This window comes from Oppia nitens, unplaced genomic scaffold (genome assembly GCF_028296485.1).
Source record: "Oppia nitens isolate AA-2021 unplaced genomic scaffold, nextdenovo-longstitch-racon4-pilon3 scaffold5_pilon_pilon_pilon, whole genome shotgun sequence".
In the NCBI taxonomy this organism is placed as follows: Eukaryota; Metazoa; Arthropoda; class Arachnida; order Sarcoptiformes; family Oppiidae; genus Oppia; species Oppia nitens.
Genome location: NW_026533243.1, coordinates 3,712,266 through 3,733,607, shown reverse-complemented (window position 1 = coordinate 3,733,607; position 21,342 = coordinate 3,712,266). Strand labels below are relative to the sequence as shown.

The following is a 21,342-nucleotide window of genomic DNA, read 5'->3' as shown; positions in this document are numbered from 1 at the left end:
AATAATCGGTTATTACAGTTCCCAATTCCCCCATTTTTTGCTTTTCCCCACATCCTCGTATAATTTACCTTCTGTAATAAAAATGTAAGTTTTTACGTTATGAAAATGTCCTTTCACATTTTTTTAATTTTCATATGGGGAAAAACACAGAAATACGGTAACATTGATTTGTTAGATAAACAATGAAATTATTGTATTGTCATAAATTATATTACAGAGTATTGAGTTCATAAACATTTGCAGATAATTCAATTTGAGTTATGTTTAGTCAAATCAAACACATGATATACTTGCTTATGGCTTATCATTAATAAATAAAATATTAAATTAATAATTTTTTTATACATTTTTATTGAATTTAGAAAGGATTTAAAAACAATATTATGTTTGAAATAAATTATTGTGAAATACAGTAATATACGGCAGAAATACTGTAGTAAATCATAAAACTATAATTATTTTCTTTAATTATGTGGTAAAACCGGAACAATGTATTATTATTATAATACGGTAATGGTTTATAATATATTAAATATTAATTTTATAAATAAAAATAGGATAGTTATCAAAATTAGTTATTTAAAAAGATTGTTAAAATGATAAATCAAAAACATATTATTAGTCTCTTGAGCGATGTTTTATTATATGTTTATACAGTATCTATTGAGTACAGTATTATAATCAGTCATTTTATTACTACATCAATGGTTAAAATGATTTTTTAAAATATAAGTTATCACAAATTAATTAAAATATATTGTATTTGTTGTTATTATACAAACCTACAGTATATATTAGTTCATAATAAAGTGACAATCAATAGGAGAAATTGCATTTTAAATAATGTTAAGACTATATTTGAGAATAAATTAAATTTAGAAGTTTATGTTATTTTTGATCACTTTGTTAGTGTTATTGTTATTAATAAATAAATATATATTTTTTAATTTGTCGTGCAATACATCAAACAATATGTATGTAAACGGAAAATAAGCCATTCATGCGATCGGTTCATACATCGGGCCATACATTCATTTGGCTGTAAAAATGAGATAAACTTTTTAGTTATGAGAGACAATCGTTAATGTTTTTTAATATATTTTTTAAAATTATTTCATTATATAAATAAATAATTATAAACATTACTAATATATAAATCAAACAAATATTAGAAAAGGCACTGAAACTAAATATGCTATTCATGTCTACAATCAGATTATCCCTCATTATCATCGCTCTTATCTTCTTCAATGCCTTCACTGTCTTCATCAATGTCTTTATTATCTACAGAACTATTATTTCTATCATTATTTTCGTTATCATTAGTATTATTATCATTATTTGTATCAATGTCAGTATTATCATTATCATTGTCATCATCTGAGTCACTCTTGAGCTGAATCACAGACCGATTTTCCTCTGTTTTCTTAGCCTTACTGATAAGCATTTCATTCAAATCAATTTTCTTGCCCTTTATCTCAAATATCCCGTCGGCGGGAATATCTATGACTTTCCCGTCTAAAGTAAGTCGTTCCTCAACAACAGTTACTTCATCTGTCAGTTCACTGATCACATCGTCTCCATTGTCCTCATCAAGTGTTTGTCCATTTTCATCATTAGGTCTAATCATATCATTATTCATACCTTTATCTGAATCGGAAACGTCTCCATTCTCGATAGTGATGTCTTCTTCAAGATTCAAAAAATTGAAAACAGTGTCGTCATCACTGGCCGTTGAGAAGTCTTCATAATCCTTCATATATAAGACAAATAGCAAACCATTTAGTTATCAAATAAATAGATGACAAACAAATGATAGCGTACTCCACAATATTGATCTTCATTGAAGAACTGTGGCGGAAGTGCTATCGGATTATTGTTTCTTTTTTTGCAGACAGTCTTCATGAGTTCCTTTTCCTCTTCATGTCCCGGTTCGGTGATATCTATCACTTCATACTTGATTTTATGTGAATCCAATAACATCTGTGCTCTTTGTTGGTGTTTTTTAATCTGTATTTCACCACAATTTCAATCAAAAAATGTCATCAATTGGTATCAAATATTATAAGACATTCAAATGACAGTTAGTTTACCTCTTTTGAGGCAGAAATGCCTGATATAAGCACTTTGATGACCATTTCGTGGCGTCAATCGACACAACACTTGTGTTAGTGAATTGGATCAAATAATGGATCAAATAATGGATCAAATAATGGATCAATTGTTTTATTGACAGTAAATGTGTTTAATTGGTTTTAACACAAAAATTAATAACATTTATAGACAACGCCTGAGTTATTGCCATCAAAACAACACATCAGTCATAACAACAAACACAACACTCTCTCTCTCTCTCTCTTCACTACCACTTATGCCCTCTTCAGGTGCTCTTATCTAATCGTTGCTGATGTGTGTGACAACAGATTACAGACAGAGATCACCTCACAGACAGACAAATGGCAAGTGTATCGGCAATTGGTCTCAATTGGGTCCATATCTTAGAGAAAGAGTTTGATGTATCTTTTGTCGACACCGACACGTGTTTGGCCAACGCTTTTGCTGTCGTGTCAGACACTGAAGAGACGGTCAACGGATCGCAATTCAATGAGCTTTTGGTCAACATATGCGACGCCAGACAACATCTCACAGCACTCAGTGGTGTCTTCACTCAATTGATTCACAAGACTATCACTATTGCTAATAATAATCACAATTTAGAGGTATTTATCAATTTTTCTTAAATTTTGACATATCTTATGACTTTTAAAGCAATTAAGTTTAGCACAAGAGATGACAATTTAAGACATAATAATTTATTAAACATTTGTTATCACAATTAATACAAAATTAATAAGTTTTTTAGTGATAATGACATATAACTTATAGACATTGAATGCAATGATAATATAAATATGATTATCATATTATGAGATGAATTCAATGAGTTGATGGCAAGTCTTCATCATTAGTGACCAAAGTTTCGCTTTCATTGGAATTGATTATACTTTCATATCTTTGACAAATACCAATCAATTGACTTTTATTAAGAAAGCATTCTTCATCTGATGAATCTCTTATAGATGTCTTAGAATTATTCAATTGAATCCCTTCTCTTAATTCTTTAATCAATTTATCACTTAAAGCTGTCATTTTAGTCTTTAATTGATTTAATGATTGATTGATCTCTAGTGTCACTCCATTTAGTGATTCTTTAACAGATGACACGTCTAAACTGGATTTGTTTCTAATCTCAAGAAGCATATCATCTAAAATATCATAGAGTTGTTCCTCTTCTTCTTGTATTCGACTACACGAAGATATAAATGAGTTTTGGGATATCATTAGTGCATTAAAAGAGTCGTCAATAGTTGTTGACAAGTGATATAGTTTTTGTTCCAACGGTTCGCGAATATCGGAAAAATCGGGTATTTTTATTTGAGGACCAATTAACTCCTGAAGTCGATTGAATTCTTGATGCATAAGTGAATGCGTTTTGTTTGCCGTATYGATAGCTTCWCGTAAATAGTTTTCCGATGATTGCGATGACCGCCACATCTCTTGAATTATATTTATGATTTTACGGGAAAAATAGTCGACATTGACATCCAATTGTGTCAATTTCTGGTCGACGCCTAACTCTTTCAGTTGTTGTAGAGTTGATAATATGTTAACATAATTATCCCTTTCATTGGTTTCATTGACATCACATTTATTGTTACATTTTGTAAACAACTCTTCATTGATTTGATTTCCATATCTTTGGTTAGATTGACTGCTATTCTAATACAAGAACTTAATTGATATCAATTAAAATGCAAAACGATTTGTTTGTATTGATACCTGAATTTGGTTTGTAATTGTTGTCAATCTTGCGATAACATTGTTTTGATGTTGTCGTTGATCTTTGACAGTATCTACCAATTTGTTAACTGATTCAAAACCATAGGTAACCATCTCTTTGATGTTAGTGTTGGCATCCAATGAATGTTTGACCAGATTTTCAATGTTCATAATATGTGACTTAACGTGTGATTCAAAAACGGTATGTCTTTCTTCATATTTGACGACTTTTTCTAACACTTGATTGCTATTAGTTTGCATTAATTTTTCTTCTGAATCCAATTTTTCTATAATTTGGTTAATTTTTGGCTCCAGTTTTAGTTCAAATTTRTACTTTAAAAGGTAATACAATTTAAAGTTAATTTGGGTTTTATTATATATAACAACTGTATATATAAATTAATATAATATACCTTAAAGTTATTAAAGTTGTCATTTAAATCATTAATTTTTCGCGTTATTGTCTCTGTTTTAAACTCTGTTTTTCTATCATTTAAATTTAATATCTCTTCAATTTTAGCAAACTTTGAGTCCAATGAGTTYTCCAGACGCAAGAACTTGTTTTCAATTGAGACAATTCTTTGAGTTAACTGATCCAATGTRTAGTCAATTCGTGTCAATTTATAGGTATTGTCGTTTGTCTGTAACTGTTGAAGCCGTTGATCTATAGACTCTAAGGTGTCATAAATTGATTTAGAAGTCATGGTTTGCTGTCCATTGCTTATGCTATTAGTATCTGAACTTTGAGAGGTCTGTACTGTGGACTCTAATGATAAAAACAATTTAATTTATTTTAAATATATTTTATTATAATTATGCAAAGTTTTATATCAAACCTTTTTGGGATTTTGAGACAACCGATGCTTTAGTCCACTTGTTTGTCATTAATACTAAAACTATTAACAAAATATATAAATTATTCATTTGAAACATTATTTATCATAATTTTTAATGTCATCTTAGGAAACAACAAGAAATATTAGTTCACATCATTATTATCTGTCATTATCTGCTAATAATGACAACTAATAATTTTTGTATAAACGCTTGAACTTTATATAAAAATAAATTTACACTAATTGAATGTTTTCAATATTTATAATAATTATATATATATATATATATATATTACTMTATAGATAATTGAAATTTGTCATTTAAACTTATGCTTTGCTTAATGTCAACAAATTTATCATAAAAATGTAATCTTTTTAACAAATTTTCTGATAAATAGAATTTATATATTATTATATCAATGTCCAAAATTTATTAAATTATTTATAAAATTAATTAATAATTTATTTTTGTTTATAAATTATTAATAGAAAGAGTTACAAGAATTAAAACAGGAATTATATGAAGCAAAAGCTGCAAATAATATAAATTTAGAAAATATTAAACCCATTGAAAATCAACAGAAAGATAAATACAAATCACAATCCAATCTCTCAAATGGTTTAGATTATTGTCAAAGAAATTCATTTGAAATATTAAGAACAAGTGATCCGTTGAAAGACAACGAAACTTTCAAAGTTAAGTCTAAACAATTGGATATCAAGACCGAGGAATGTCAACAATTAAGGTATTTTTAGTCATTAATAAATGAGATTTTTATTTAAAATTTGGTGTATTTTAGGAAAGAAAATCAATCACTTAGACGTCAAACTCTTGAGCTTCAAAGTGAGTTATTTGGTTCTCGTTTAGCGGCAAAGTATTTAGACAAAGAGTTAGCCGGAAGGATACAACAAATTCAACTGTTAAGCCGTGAAGCGAGAGATGCCGAACACGAGAGGCTATGGAACCAATTGGAGGCCGAAATACATCTGCACCGGCATAAGACTGTGATCCGAGCCTGTCGGGCCAACACTATTGATGGCTGTCCGCTACCATTACCTCCCGAACACAATAATGATGTCATTAAAAAGAGACAGGGAGTCGGTATTTATCGATACGTGACAATTGATAAGGAGTCCAATGAAGGAATTGGTCTTTCTATTACTGTAAATATCAATTAATCTTTTTAATATTTGAAATATTTTATAAATTATTTGATTATAGGGCGGTAAAGAGCATGGCGTTCCCATAATCATATCTCAGATACATCCCGACACACCCGCTGCACGTTCGGGTGCTTTATATATAGGCGACGCTATACTTAGCGTTAATTCAATTGATTTAAGACAAGCCAAACACATGGAAGCGGCACATATACTCTCGAATCAGGTTTGCATCTAAATTACAAATTATTTATTTTTTAATATTTTGATTTATTGCTGCAGTAAACTGTATTCTGAATTTATATATATAATTACATTTTATATTATCAATAATATATTATATAAAGTAAACTACTTTTATAAGAATCTCAAACAAAATAACAGAATTACTAACAGAATTTGTCGTTTATTTTTTATCTTATTGTTTAATAATATTCAGTACTTAAATAACAGTATACAATAAACTATACACTCTTATAATAATATAATATTTATTTTTATATCTCATTACCTGAACTGTAGTACTGTATTATTACATATATTTAGTATGATTTTAAAAATTTCAATAATATTTTATATTATTATTCACATAAGTTTTGTATTAATTAATGACTGATTTAAATTAATGAATATTTAATAATAATTGTAGTGAATTTCATTACAGATGGGTAAATGTTTACTAGAAGTTGTATTTGTGTCACCCGATGAACCAACAGATGATGACGAATCAGTCACTGGTTATGCTGATGATGAGCACAGACGTGATATTACCGGTTTGGGTATTAATGCCGGTAATTATCCATTCTTTGAGCCGCAAGTGATTGACGCCAATGACATACAGTGTAATGATTGTTATAATATTCATGCAAATAATGAGACGGAATCCCTGGATGATAGTGTCAGTCAAGTGAATGAGACCAATGTCTCAGTTGTCTCATCGCCAACCAAACGATACCCTGGAGTCGCAAAATTGTCTTCAATCTCAAGAACCAACGATATCATCATTAGTAGTAATGACAAAAAAACAGTTAATGAAAATTTAAGTCAATCTAATGATAGTTTGGCTACCAATCAAAAGAAAGAAACTTTTATCCAATGATACGTTTTTTATAAAGTCATAAATTATCTTTAAAACATGTGTTATTTTATTTATTGCCTTTTTTACAAACAGTTTAAATGACATATTAAATAATATATCATTTTTTCTAATCATTTTATGTATTTATCAAATATTATTTTCATGTTATGAACAAATATTCCAATATCTATGAAACAAAAATTTAATATATTTTTTTGTACATTTTACTGTTATTAATAATAAAAGTATTAATATTCTTATGAATAATGAAAAATAAAATCAATACATTTTCTATTATTTTATTTTTATTAGTTTTGTAAGTATAGTTTATGGTAAAATTAATCAAATCTTAAATATATTTTATGGTAATTACTATTTGTTTATATCAAAATATATATTTTAATTAATTTAATTGATTTTTTTATGTTTAGGTTTATTGAATTTTTAGGAGAATAAAAAATCTTTTAAAAATACAACAAAAATCTAACAATTTAAAAAATTAATAAATTCAGAGTAAAAAGTATTTAAATATTAAATTCAAAAAGTGCATAATATTTTAATTATTTTAATATATAAAAGAATATATATTTTATTTTACTGTAATTTATTTACAATTTATTTGATTAGTATTTACATATTTTTAATTATTATTATAATAATTAGAAAATTCTAAAATTTATTTTGATAATTATTAAATTTTACTTAACTTTTACATAGCTAAATTGATTTAATTAATCAAAAAATGGATTGTATTATAGATTTTAATAATTAAAGAATAATTTATTTATTTAAGTTGAAATCAACTCTATCTTAAATATATTTATTTACTTTAGGAAATATCTTTAAAATAATATAGTTTTGTGTGACAACAGTTGTGTTGTTTGAAACAATAATTTACTCGAAGATAATAAATATCATTCATTACATGGATGTCGTGTACCGGTGTTAAGCACATTGTGTGACATAAGCAGTAGGTCTGAGCTGAGACTTGTATTAAACATAAAGTTAGTGCTATCAGTGTTGTTGTCGCCTTTAAATGAATTATAAATGACTTATTTGTCACAAATGCAATCCTTATTAAATTACAGACATTTACACCAATGCTTGACATTTTGACCCCCATTTGATCCAACAAATTGTGAATAAAGTCAAACAATTTTATTCATTGAGATAGCCATTTGAACAATACAGTATAATAATAATAATAAATTATTATTATTATTATTAAAATTTTTACGACATTTTCTTATATAAGTCTTTATTCAGCAAATGCTTCGCTTATTTTATTGTTTTGTCAAATGAGATATAATATCATTGAATAGGATTAGTGTAACAATAATGTCATTACCGATGCAAAGCATTGTATGCAAAATGAATGCTATAATTCGGGTGGAGATCACAGTCCTATCACTTATTGAGATGAATGGCATTTGGCATACCGTAACCTAACATCTCATTATACGTGCAGTGATTTTAATACAATACAATATACCGTTTATATTATMCATTATTATATCAAATAACACTTAATTATATTCTTGCAATCAATTCTTCAATTAGACAATAACTTTACTGTAACTTATATTACCGCCCAATCGTTATACTCTCGTTATTCGCCATAAATCATCTCTAAATGTTTGTCTCCCAAATGACTGTAATATGAATGTAATGCATATAAAATTCATATATTATTTATTTAATATTTTATGTAACTTTTTTGCATAAGTCATGAATATTATATCACGATTAACATCTCACTCCACTCTTATCTCTCGATAAAGTAGTAGTTTTGTATTGAATTATATTGATAGTGACATAATTATGGCACAACTGTCCTCATCAGTGATTATTTTATTAATTGAATCAATTTTGTTAATTGTTATCATAAATATGAGTTGTTACGCTTATTCAAAACGTATGTATTAATTAATTTTATTTATTTATTATTATTTAATTATTAGTTTTAATAATTATTATTAAAGAAATTCCCATATTTATGGTTAAATACAATAATGACCAAGGTGATACAACTACATTAAAATCAAACTGTAAGTAATGCTAAATGTAGAAATAGAAAAACCTTTTTAATTTTGTTGTTATGCTATATAAATATTTATATAAATAAAATTATAATGTAATTTAAACGCATAAAAATTAATGAAATACAATATAGAGATCAATAATTTTATTAATATTTTTAATTATAGACCTAAACTATGAGCAAATACCGACTCCATTAATGGTGGCACAGCCAACCCAACCCATGTCTAGCTATTTATACAATAAAAATATTTAATTATTTTTATAAATATTTAAATAAATATGTCAGTCTAATTGTTTTGGACAATAAATATTTAAGTATTGAATAAATATCTAATTTTACTATATTATTAATAAAAATGCTTTAAAAATAGTAAAATAAATTTTATTGTATTTAAAATATCTAATATTATTATTTAAAAGATTGTCCACAATATGATATTGAATTATATGATATGATATATAAGAGCAGAGTTCACGTAAATAGCTTTCATGTCTATCTCAACGGATACTTGAGTGCATCTTCTTTTCAGTTCAACATATAAAGAGATCTGTTATGTTAAGCATCGATAGCATCAATGGTTTCCCAATTGGGTTACATTGAGAATATCGAATAAGTGGAGAGAGAGAGAGAGAGAGAGAGAGAGAGAGAGAGAGAGAGAGAGAGAGAGAGCATAGAAATAAGTATCAGAAAAAACTAGTAAGACATAAGACACTCTCATACTAACAAATCCCAAGAGTGACATCCATTCTCATTATGGATACCATTGCACTGAATACCAGTGTTTCATTTTGYCATTTGTTTTCTGTACTTATATATGTATTCACTCCATACAATTCCCATTCCTACTCTCTCTCTCTCTCTCTCTCTCTCTCTCTCTCTCTCTCTCTCTCTCTTTCTCTACACTATATGTTTGTGTGTATATCTCAACTTGCAATACATGATCAACTCATACAGTAGTATTGAATCTCTCTTATAATAATTTTGTTCACGTATTTGCAATCCATTATCGGTACGCCAAATGCGGCCGCAATAGCATTGAATGCGAACTTAAAACAAATGTCTCTTATTTTATATATGTTTATCACAATATATTACTAATAACTTATTATATTATACACTCTTTGCTTTACTCTATAATACAAAATTCTTATTATCGTTGATTACAAAAAAAATATTAAGGAATGGTTTAAAGTATTACAATACTTGTTAAATGTTAAAACTTTATTAATGATAAAACTAATTAATGCAGATTATAAATATATTTAAGTGTCTTAATATGATATAAAATTATTAATATATTTTTATAAATGACTCATTTTTAAGAAATATAGTATAGAAAGAAATAGCTCTTTGAAAAAATTGTCATTTTTAGTGTATTTTAAATGCACTCTCAAACCACTTAGATTTTAAGTATGCACTATATTCGCTACTTTTTAATTATTAATTTAGCAATTATTAGTTTATCAATATTAATCTGTTCATGAATTTGAGGTCTATTGCAGTTAAAATAATTTTTCCATCTTTATGTATGCATATGTATGTATACTATATATCGCTCATAAAAAGTAAATAAATATTTAATAATCTTTTTTACGATACAAACTCTCAATTGAATACTTAATTGAATAATACATATATATATAATATATATATGTTGTCATCAATAGATTTTTAGTAAAATTTCTTTATTGCTATGATTTAAGTATCGAAACGATATATACAGTATATTGTGTACAATATATATATAAAATTAGAGAATAATGAAAAAGTAGAGAAATATCTCTAAGTCCTTCTTAGAGTTGAAGTTGAATACGATTTTTGTGATTATATTTTGTCAGTAAATCTGGTTCAGAGTTAGAGTGAGAAGACTAAAGAAGAGAGAGAGAGAGAGAGAGAGAGAGAGAGAGAGAGAGAGAGAGAGAGAGARAGAGAGAATGGTATTGACCATTGAAATCTCCCAAAGAATAAACTAAAGGCTCAAATGTATCAATACTTTCTTTGGGTTTTTTGTTATATAAATCCTTAGAGAGTAGCGGAATATATGAGTCTAACCGTAAGGTTTGTGTCCATCCCTATCAATGGTTACCTAAATTTGTGTTTCCAAATGCTATTCACATCCAATATATGCATCTCATGCTCGCAATCATCCTTTAAGATGACTTTACTTTTCAAATCACTTCCAGTCACTTCTTTTATCTATTTTCTTATATTTCTATTTCTTTATTTTTTATTCATTCACTTGCTTTTACTTTCATATATAACATTGAGATCGCAATAAATGTAAAGTTAATTTTATATCATATGTCTTTGAATAATGGTATTTCATGTACTTTTTATATGCTAAACTTATATTATATAAATTAGTTATTGTAGTAAATTATATTATAACTAATTGTATTTGTAATTTAAAAAAGATAGTTTTGCAACTATTTTGTATTTTACAACAAATACTTATTATTTTTAAGTAAAACATTTTTATAAAATATAATAATAAATGAAAAAGTAATAAGCTTAATATCCAATATATCTCATTTTATATAATACCGCATTACAAGCATAGACACACTTACACATTCAGTCACACACACACACACACACACACACACACACACACACACACACATATATATATATATATATATATATATATATATATATATATATATATATATATATATAGTATATACCTGACATTTGAGTATTACAATAGCGGCTTAAATAAAGACAGTATAAAATAAATGAATTGTCAATTTGTAAATCTGTGGACAAACTTTGACAATTGACACCTTTTATTTTTACCTAAATTTATTGATTAGGATTCTCTAAAATATATATGGACTAAATGTATTTAAATATAAATAAATATTAGTTAATACTTAAAATATTTTATATTTGGTTTAATTTATATAATTAACAGTTTTTTAGATATTATTAAAAATTGGTATATTATATTTAATTTAGTTTTAAAACATTTTAAAATACTATACAAAATTACAAATAAAATACCATAATTWTGATTTTTAATAAATTTATAACTATTATTCTAATATACAGTATTTAAAATATCAATTAAATAATTATACTATTTTACAGCAAATAAAATTATATTTCATATTTAAATGTTGGCTATATGTGATAAAAATACTTTATGAAAATTATAATTACTATACTTTATTAATTTATTAAAATAAATAATTGGATATTATTATTTAAGCAAAAAAATCTTTTAACCAATTGAATATTTAATTAATAAAATATATTTAACTAATTATTAAATATTAAGTTTTAATATTTATAAAGAATTTGTAAAATAAAATAAAAATTACAAATATTTTAATAACAATATTATAGCAATTTTATAGTAACAATTGATTTCTTTGAACATAAATTATTGGTTATTGATAAAACATATTTGTTTTATTTTATCAAATATACAATTATAGCGATCAAAATGTATAATATTAATACAATAAATTAATTGTATAGACAGTTATCATTAGAACACACACACATGTATGCAATACATATACACACTGTGTATACTGTACTGTACATACAGAGCACCAGTATGTTAAATGATGCATTTAGTAATGTGTATGTTGGACCAGTTAGGCCACATTTGTGTTATGTAATCATATGATTGATGACACATTGATTTGAGACCAGCAGAGGGTGTAAGCGCTGGTGTGATCTGGTATTGAGGTGATTGTGAGTGATAGAGAAGTGGTTCCCAACGCCGTCACCGCATTGGCTGTTGCTTTAGACTGTTGTTGAATGAGTGTCGATGTGTTGTATGTGTGGAGTAAGTGCTGTGAAACTGGTGCCCAACCAATGCTCACACATTGCTGTGTCTGTGCTGTCGGTGTGATGTCTGGCTGTCTCTCGCACTCTCTCTCTCTCCCGGAGTCATAGAGTCAGTCAGTCATACAGATTGTTGTATGACTTTTCATATATACATTAGAATCAATGCTTGTGTTTAAGCTATAAATGTGTTGAAACCGACTAAATGTGCTTAAAGTGCTCAATACATACATATATAAGTTAAAAGCAAAAGTGTTTTATTGCTTACAAAACTATTTATTATACACTTTATATTTGTTTGAATATTCAAAAACAAAACGACATCAAAATTAGTGAGAAATTGTTTAAAGAAATTTTGAGAACTAACCAAATGATGGACTATTTGTAAACCACTTTTTTAACACTCGTTTTGTGATTATATTGTTTGCGACAAAATTGCCAAAAAATATGACAGACTTTTTGTTTCCCGGAGAGCGTCTCCTAAATGAAGTAATGAATGAACACCCGGGAGAGTTGACCCGAACCGGCAGTCCTAACATAATATGTTCATCACTACCGTCCCATTGGAGGTCTAATAAGACTTTACCGATGGCCTTCAAAGTGGTGGCGCTATCCGAAGCACCCGACGGTACGATAGTGTCAATACGTGCGGGCAATGATGAGAACTGGTGTGGGGAACTCAGAAATGCTTCGGCTATCATGAAGAATCAGGTGGCAAAGTTCAATGACCTTAGATTTGTCGGCAGATCCGGCAGAGGTATGTCCATCACAAACACTTCACAAAGACATTATATCATTGATTTCATATATCTTTATTAAACTTATTTTTAGTTTCAATTTTTATTAATTTACAGCATTACAATGTAATGCATTTATTTTATTGAATAAATCATAAATAATTGTTATAAGTTAGTCAATATTGATTGCAAATTGATTTGACTATATTAGTAATACCGGTACTGTACTTAAGTATATATATAACAATCTTTTGATTGTTACACAAAATACTATATATTATTATATTATTCCTTAAGCTATAATAAGTTCTACTAAAACTAATAATTTTGTCTATTAAAGTGTCCATTAGAAGTCAATAATTTATTAATATTACAAAATTATATGTATTAAAGATATGAAAGTAAATATATACAGTATATTATATAATTAGTTATTTAAAAAATTTATAATACATTTTATATATTATTTATCAGTGCTACTTTCATAGCATAATAAGATAAAACATTTTCAAAGACATAAAATTTAAATAAAAAGTAAATAAAAAATGATAAAAAGTGAAATGTTCTCTCTCTSTCTCTCTCTCTCTCTCTCTCTCTCTCTCTCTCTCTCTCTCACACACACACACACACACACACACACAATAATTAGACGGACAGTCATTTAAAAGATCAGTGTGTGTGACGATGGGTTGCGATAAAAAATATGTTTGAAAATTGTTGAGAAAAGAAAGCCAGACCTGAGTCATAGTTATACCAATTAAAAGCTAAGATTTAGTGAAGCGTTACGGCTCAAGGAGTCTCTTAAAATACACGTTCCGGTGCTAGTAATTGGCTCTTTGGTTAGTCTATGGTTGGTATGGTTTAGTGGATGGGAATCATTCGCATATAAGCCTTAATAAACCTTAATAGCAGTACTATTTAGTTGATGTAATGCTTACCAAATGAAATGACTATATATATTCTTGCGGCTAAATCGTGATCGATATATATATATATATATATATATTCTTTACAATATATACATTCATTTAATATAATCAAACATTATATGCCCGTTGGTTTAACACGACTGTCCAATTTATTAGGTTTCACTAACCATTTTTAAGCCGCAACCATTTGTTAACCACATTTGCCATTATTATCAAGTATTGATAAATTTATAAATAAAACAAAGAAATTTTTGCATATTTAAAAATTGTTTATAAAATAATTATGATTTATTTAAAAATATAGTATATCATACTGTATTTTCACATAAATAAATTTTTTATTATTATTTAGTACTATATTTTATAACATGTGTGCGATAAGTGATATCATAAAAATAATTATTACATTTATTTGTAATGCAGGCAAAAGTTTTTCGTTGACCATAACGTTGAGCACAAATCCGCCACAAATAGCCTCATATGGGAAAGCAATTAAAGTGACAGTCGATGGTCCCCGAGAGCCCAGAAGCAAACTTAGTAATTATTGACTTTTAACACTTTTATGCAAATGTTTATTATAATATACATATTATAACTTATGTTTATTGGCGTGCAATTGCACTAACAGACCATCCGCAACATTTAGGTGCTTTTGCCACTGCATTTGGTCATTACAGACACCCATTGTTTGACTCCCGAGCCTGTCCTTTGCCGGCAATATCCACCAATGAGTGGCGATTGGCGGCGCACGCGGCCGCCGCTTATATGGCCAGATTGCCTGCCGCTGGTCAAGGTTTGTATTAATATAATTTGGTTAATAACATATAATTAAAAGTTATATTTATATATAGATATAGCAACAGGACTTCAGTTATCAACTACCAGTGCAACAACTGATACATGGAATACCTGTTCAGCTCTGAATACGCCATATTCTGCAGCCTATTATATGACGAGATTATCAAATTTTGTTGACTTTCATCAAAACCAATTGATTGACAGCAATACAAGCGTATATAACCACAACTCAAACCCGCATCTAATGGATGGTAGTGTTCCTGAAGTCCGACCAATTGCTTGTCCAACAAATCATTTAACAAACGAAAGTAACAATACGTTAGCCATAAATAGTAGCCAAATATCATTGCTTAGGCCGAGATGTGATGTCAGTCCTCAAATGTCCAGTGCTTCAGAACTAAGCAAACAACTATCAAAATCAGGTAAACATTACTTCTAATTCTATAATTTATTTTAAATAATTTATAAAAATGATGAAAACCAGTGAATATGTGATAGTGATTGCAATCACTCTGTGCTATAGATTCCGAGTCGAGTCTGTCCTCATTCACATCACCCATATATCAGAACTCAGGCACTGGTAGTTCGGCCACATTTAACTCACCAAATAATTATTCATTGCTCAACCATAACTATTACGGCTCGACCTGTGGCGGCCCATCAGGACAGTCACAATCGCTGTCACTGTCATCCTTACCCCCTCTATCAAGTCTAACCACTGGGAACACCGCTAATATGACGCCTTCCTTATTATATCCATCTCTTAACTCAACGAACTCTAGTTTACAGCAACCGATTTCTAACAGAATTTGGAGACCATATTAATTAATATTGAAATTGTATAAATAATAGCATATTATTATCATTATTAGTATTATAATTAAAATTAAAATAGTAAGGTTACTCAGGGTTTGCCAGATAGAGCCCAACCTCACACTTATTTGATGACAAAATTTTAGCTTATCTTACATTTAACATATAATATGTATAAAACTTTTTWAAAAAATTAAAACTTAAAACTCTTAGCGATCCTGATATTATATTTTATAACAATAACGATCAATATTTAAATATTATTTAATTATAGTATTGAGGCCATTAACAAACATTATTGCTAAAGTTTTGTTATCATTAAAACATAATTATTAAAAAATGTACAAATGTTTATATCAAGTATATTTCTATAAAGTGATTATTAAATAAATAGCTTTTTTAATATAATATTTTTAAAATATTTGTAAATATATAATTAAATTAAAACTTTAAAATATAATTGAAGATTTTAAGCAAAAATCATTTAATATTATTTATTTTACTTGTCTATTTTTTATTAATTTCAAAAAGTTTTTAAAAAGCAAACATATTAAATGTTATATTTAATGATGTGAAATATAAAAAATGAAAAAGTGCTAAACAAATAGCGATTAGTAACCGTTTGAAGTTATAATTTTGCTTAACATTGGTCTCATTTTATGCTTTAAGATAAACAACAATTTCACAACAAAATCATTTCACTTGTTTGAATACTTACTACCAGTGCTTACTTTATTTGTTTGTATGCAACACACAAATTGATGCAACCAACCAACCGACTTGACATGAGTTGAAAAAAATATATTTATTATAATGCACCAGATTTTAAAAATTGTACACTTGTTTCATATTATAATAAGATCCATCTTTAAGCAATGTTTTCTTATTTTTTTCAAAATAATGATTTACTTTATTTTTTATACAGTATATAAAAACAATAGCATTCAAATATACAGTACTCTATCCTATTGTTGTCAAACTTTATCCTCTTATTTTGCTTTCAAAATAATCTTAATAAATATATAAATATCTCTTTGCTGTAATTATCATAGTTGCCAAGTTATTTATAGGTAAAATAATATTGTTATGTTTTAAATAAACTAAAAGATTTACATTTTTACAAATTTTCAGCTGTTTATGTAAAAATATAATATATTGAATACAATATTTCTATTTTTATAATAGTAGTAAAGGCTTCAAAAAACAATGCATAAAATTGTTGTCTTAGTGTTTGCCGTCAAATACAGTATATATTTTAAACTTTATGGTCTAATAGTAATAATAATAATATTTAACAATAATAGCACTTTTTGTTAAATATTTTATGGATAGTTGTTTCGCCCGATGGATGACTTAATGGACAAAGAAAAATATATATCGGATATACTATATTAATGAATGCAAAGAGCGGACATACAAAACATACAAAACTTGATTTATATCTTTGCGTTTGTTAGCAAATCATATGAAATCTCGCTATAAAAGAGAGGTCTAATAACTCCTGAACCCAGTTATCAGTTATTATTAATAGCAAAATGATATATCAATGTACATGTCATGGAGTAAAAGGCATTATATATGTTGGACTGAGAATGGGATAAATGAATGAAAATAATTTTTATTCAATAATAGGAAAAAATGTGAGCCATTGAGGGATTTGGCACTGGGATTGAAGCTGTATTAGGGCTGCTTTTGAACTATAGACAGTCCTATCCCTCAATATTTGTGTGCGAAATGTGAAAAACATTTACAATACCATTTGGAAAGGTCTACCAGTGATAACATATAAAGCACTGTTGGCCTCACTTTTCAAATATATGGCACAACACTATTTTGGTCTCTCTTTTATGTCGATCTCCCCTCTCATTCAATGATATATCTGGTAATATATATTGTGTTTAATTCTTTGGCAATTCAAGCGTACGGGTCGTTGTAGGCTATAATCAGAGGCACACCATATTCACCAAAAACTCACCAAACTATGGCTTGTTATGTGTGTTTGCAATGTTAGCAAATCTATAGTAATGTACTGTATATACTCAATGGTTTATATTTGATTGTTACTAACACTGCCATTGAATACTGTTTTTAAAACGCTATATATTTTCATACAACACTCTACTCTACTATTAAATCGTATATGTATTGAGTGAAACCCATAAAAATTGACGATCACTTGATAACAACTATATATTATTTTTCATTGTTTTTTTTWAAAAAAATACTATATATTTATTATAAAAATTTTATATAGTTTATTAAATTATATTATTTTTTTAAAGAAAAGTATTTTCAGGTCCAGTCAAAAACTATAAATATAATTTTAAATATTATTATCAAAATATATGGTATTGCATATAGTATACTAGTAATGTAGTAACAAAATATTAGACTCTTTTCAATAACAACACTGAAACTGTTAATATAAAAATCCATTTGTAAAATAATGATATCCCTTAACATATATTACATTAGAACATACATTATATGTTATTTTTATTTACTGATCGCTCCGAGAGTTTGATCTCATAACAACATATATATATATATATAAATAATATACTATACAAGTGCTACTGGAAAATAAGGGAGTGTTACTATTAAGTTATATGATATCACCAGTCATACTTACCAATTTACTAGTTATAAATACTATAATTAATGTCTATTGTTTATATATATAATAATATTATATATAGATAGATATATTTGGGTAATAAAAATATGAGCTTGGTTACATCACTAACACTAACATAGTATTAAATATTTCATTAGATACTTGTTTTATGCTAAATACATAAATAATTCAAAAAATAAAATTAATGATAAATTATCAAAAATGTTGTTTTTGTTTAGTTTATCTCAGTTTCTTATCAATAATAAAAAATAAATTATAATTATCGATCACTTAATACACTCTTAAATACTACATTACTATATATTTATTATTAAAAATTACTTAGGCTTTTCAATGATATTTAAAAATACTTATTTGTAAAAATTATTATAATAAAAATAGTGTAGATATATCAATTGTTTTTGAATCAGTTACAATTAAATTATAAAATTTATTATAATCATTATATTATAAAAATTAGTGTAAAATATTGATTATATTTAAAATTTATAACAAATAACTACAAACTAATTGCTATACAGTATATACAGTATTTATTAATGATATGTTGAAAAACAAAATAAGTGGATAAAGTTTCGTTACAATGAAATGATATTTATGACGATATTGTGGAAAAATTTTTAATAATAACAAAACATTGTTTGATATTTCTTAAACTTTCTATTAAATTTTAAATAAAATATTAAGTATAAATATATATATTGTCGACCAGTTGACTTCAATTTTGTCAGTTATATACTATAGTCATTTAAAACAACATATAATATCAACTATAAATAAGATTAATTAATATAATATTAAGTTGTTTTTATAATAAATTTAGTACTGTTTGATTTATAATTGAAAAACAATTTTAATATTATCTATTTTAAAATTAATAGTATATTGTAAATAATTATTAAAATTATTTTGTTATATATTTTTATAAATCAATTCAACATAAACTTGAAACATTTTCAAAGGGGTTTTATTTTTTACTAAATTATATGTTCAAAACTTAGAAACAATAACAATTAAAACTCAGAGAGAGAGAGAGAGAGAGAGAGAGAGAGAGAGAGAGAGAGAGAGAGAGAGAGAGACTACAGCCATAGGTATAACAGGTGCCGCACCTATTGTTTTTGGGCCAAAAATACATTTTTGAAATTTTTGTCAAAAAATCTAAAATTTCTAACAAGTAAAGTATAAAAAACAAGAAAAAATTTCAAAAAAGTAATTTTCTAATAAAATTAGGTTTACTCTTATTTTTAACCAACAGTGCGACCAATCTATAAGCACAAGTAATGTCACGCCTCTACTGTAATAAAGTATCAAAAAAAAGTTTTTTTAAAACTTTTAATTACAGGTTGTGTTAGTATTTAATCTTTAGATAACGTCATGCATACCATAGTATTATAAGTAGTGCTGAGCTTTTTTGTAAATGATGTAGTTTTTAACACAATATGTTTAATATATATTATTAATATATAAGCGATAGAATGGGTGAAAATTGAACTCTCGGTGAGCTCTCTCTCTCTCTCTTCTCTCTCTCTCTCTCTTCTCTCTCTCTTGATATAAACACAGGACTTAGTTTTCAAAGCATATTATTAAAGGCAAAACTAAAACTCCAAAAGCTATTCATTTAAAGGCATTATAGTATTGGACTGTTTGTAAAATACATTAACATCTCTTTTGTTAAGAAGTTGTCAATGAATGATATATTATTGGAGGAAAAACATCAAACGCTTTAATTATCAATGAATAGGACAGAACCCACTCATCGTTGCCTATCCTATCCCATAATATATAATATGTTGTTTGCATAGCTATTATTAATATTTTATAATTATTATTGTTTTCTTATCCGTCTAGAAATATTTATATTAATTTTTAAACTATCATTATTTGAAAATACTTAAAACTTTGTTAATTAAGTACCGTAAACACACATACAMATACACATACACATACACATACACATACACATACACATACACATACACATACACATACACATACACATACACATACACATACACATACACATACACATACACATACACATACACATACACATACACATACACAAATTATTTACAATTTTATATATTTATTTAAAAATTAAAAATATAAAACAATTTATAAGAACTAAAATGATAAAATAATTAAATATTTTCCGCTGAATTTTTGTTATTAATAAAACAAATAAAAATTTAAAGCATAAGTGTCAATAAAACAGAATTTGTATAAATTTTCAACATTTTTATATATTTTGATAATTTTAACTTTGATAAAGTAAAAGAACATCATATCCACGGAGTAGTAGGGAATGGTATGCATTGATAGGGATGCTGTTTCAAGTGGTAATGCCTCAACTCATAGCACTTGGAGCGTCAATACATCTGCTGCACGTTTGGTGAGTCCTTAAAATTCAATACAATATTATTGAATTTCTCTCTCTCTCTCTCTCTCTCTCTCTCTCTCTCTCTCTCTCTCTCTCTCTCTCTCTCTCTCCTCACTCACTAACTCATACACTCATGAAGTCTACATATTGTTAGTGCTCTCACTTTCTGTTATATTAGTTATATAGACAAATGTAATTACTCTCAACTCTCTCATCAAATGAGTTTAATCACTCAATACACATATCTTTTATATTATATAATAAAAAGCAAAAGAATGAGAGATTTT

At 26.8% G+C, this 21,342-nt stretch overlaps 3 protein-coding genes across 3 annotated transcripts; 2 read left to right on the top strand and 1 right to left on the bottom strand.

The window, feature by feature from the left end:
• Window positions 1-594: 594 nt before the first annotated feature.
• LOC128961852 (SH3 domain-binding glutamic acid-rich protein homolog) lies at window positions 595-2,333 on the bottom strand. The gene is made up of 4 exons (XM_054308148.1): window positions 2,094-2,333; window positions 1,825-2,010; window positions 1,645-1,753; window positions 595-1,039 (listed from the first exon to the last, which is right to left on the bottom strand). Exons 1-4 carry the CDS (start codon window positions 2,136-2,138, stop codon window positions 1,032-1,034), a joined length of 348 nt encoding a protein of 115 aa, XP_054164123.1. The 5' UTR covers window positions 2,139-2,333; the 3' UTR covers window positions 595-1,031.
• A 115-nt stretch (window positions 2,334-2,448) lies between these two features.
• On the top strand, window positions 2,449-6,971 carry LOC128961851 (Golgi-associated PDZ and coiled-coil motif-containing protein-like). Its single transcript, XM_054308147.1, has 5 exons — window positions 2,449-2,720; window positions 5,166-5,422; window positions 5,477-5,840; window positions 5,899-6,063; window positions 6,502-6,971. The coding sequence occupies exons 1-5, from the start codon at window positions 2,457-2,459 to the stop codon at window positions 6,934-6,936; spliced, it is 1,485 nt and encodes a 494-aa protein (XP_054164122.1). The 5' UTR covers window positions 2,449-2,456; the 3' UTR covers window positions 6,937-6,971.
• A 5,726-nt stretch (window positions 6,972-12,697) lies between these two features.
• Window positions 12,698-16,096, top strand: LOC128960923 (runt-related transcription factor 1-like). The gene is made up of 5 exons (XM_054307091.1): window positions 12,698-13,517; window positions 14,850-14,963; window positions 15,055-15,219; window positions 15,278-15,646; window positions 15,748-16,096. The coding sequence occupies exons 1-5, from the start codon at window positions 13,208-13,210 to the stop codon at window positions 16,047-16,049; spliced, it is 1,260 nt and encodes a 419-aa protein (XP_054163066.1). The 5' UTR covers window positions 12,698-13,207; the 3' UTR covers window positions 16,050-16,096.
• Window positions 16,097-21,342: the final 5,246 nt, after the last annotated feature.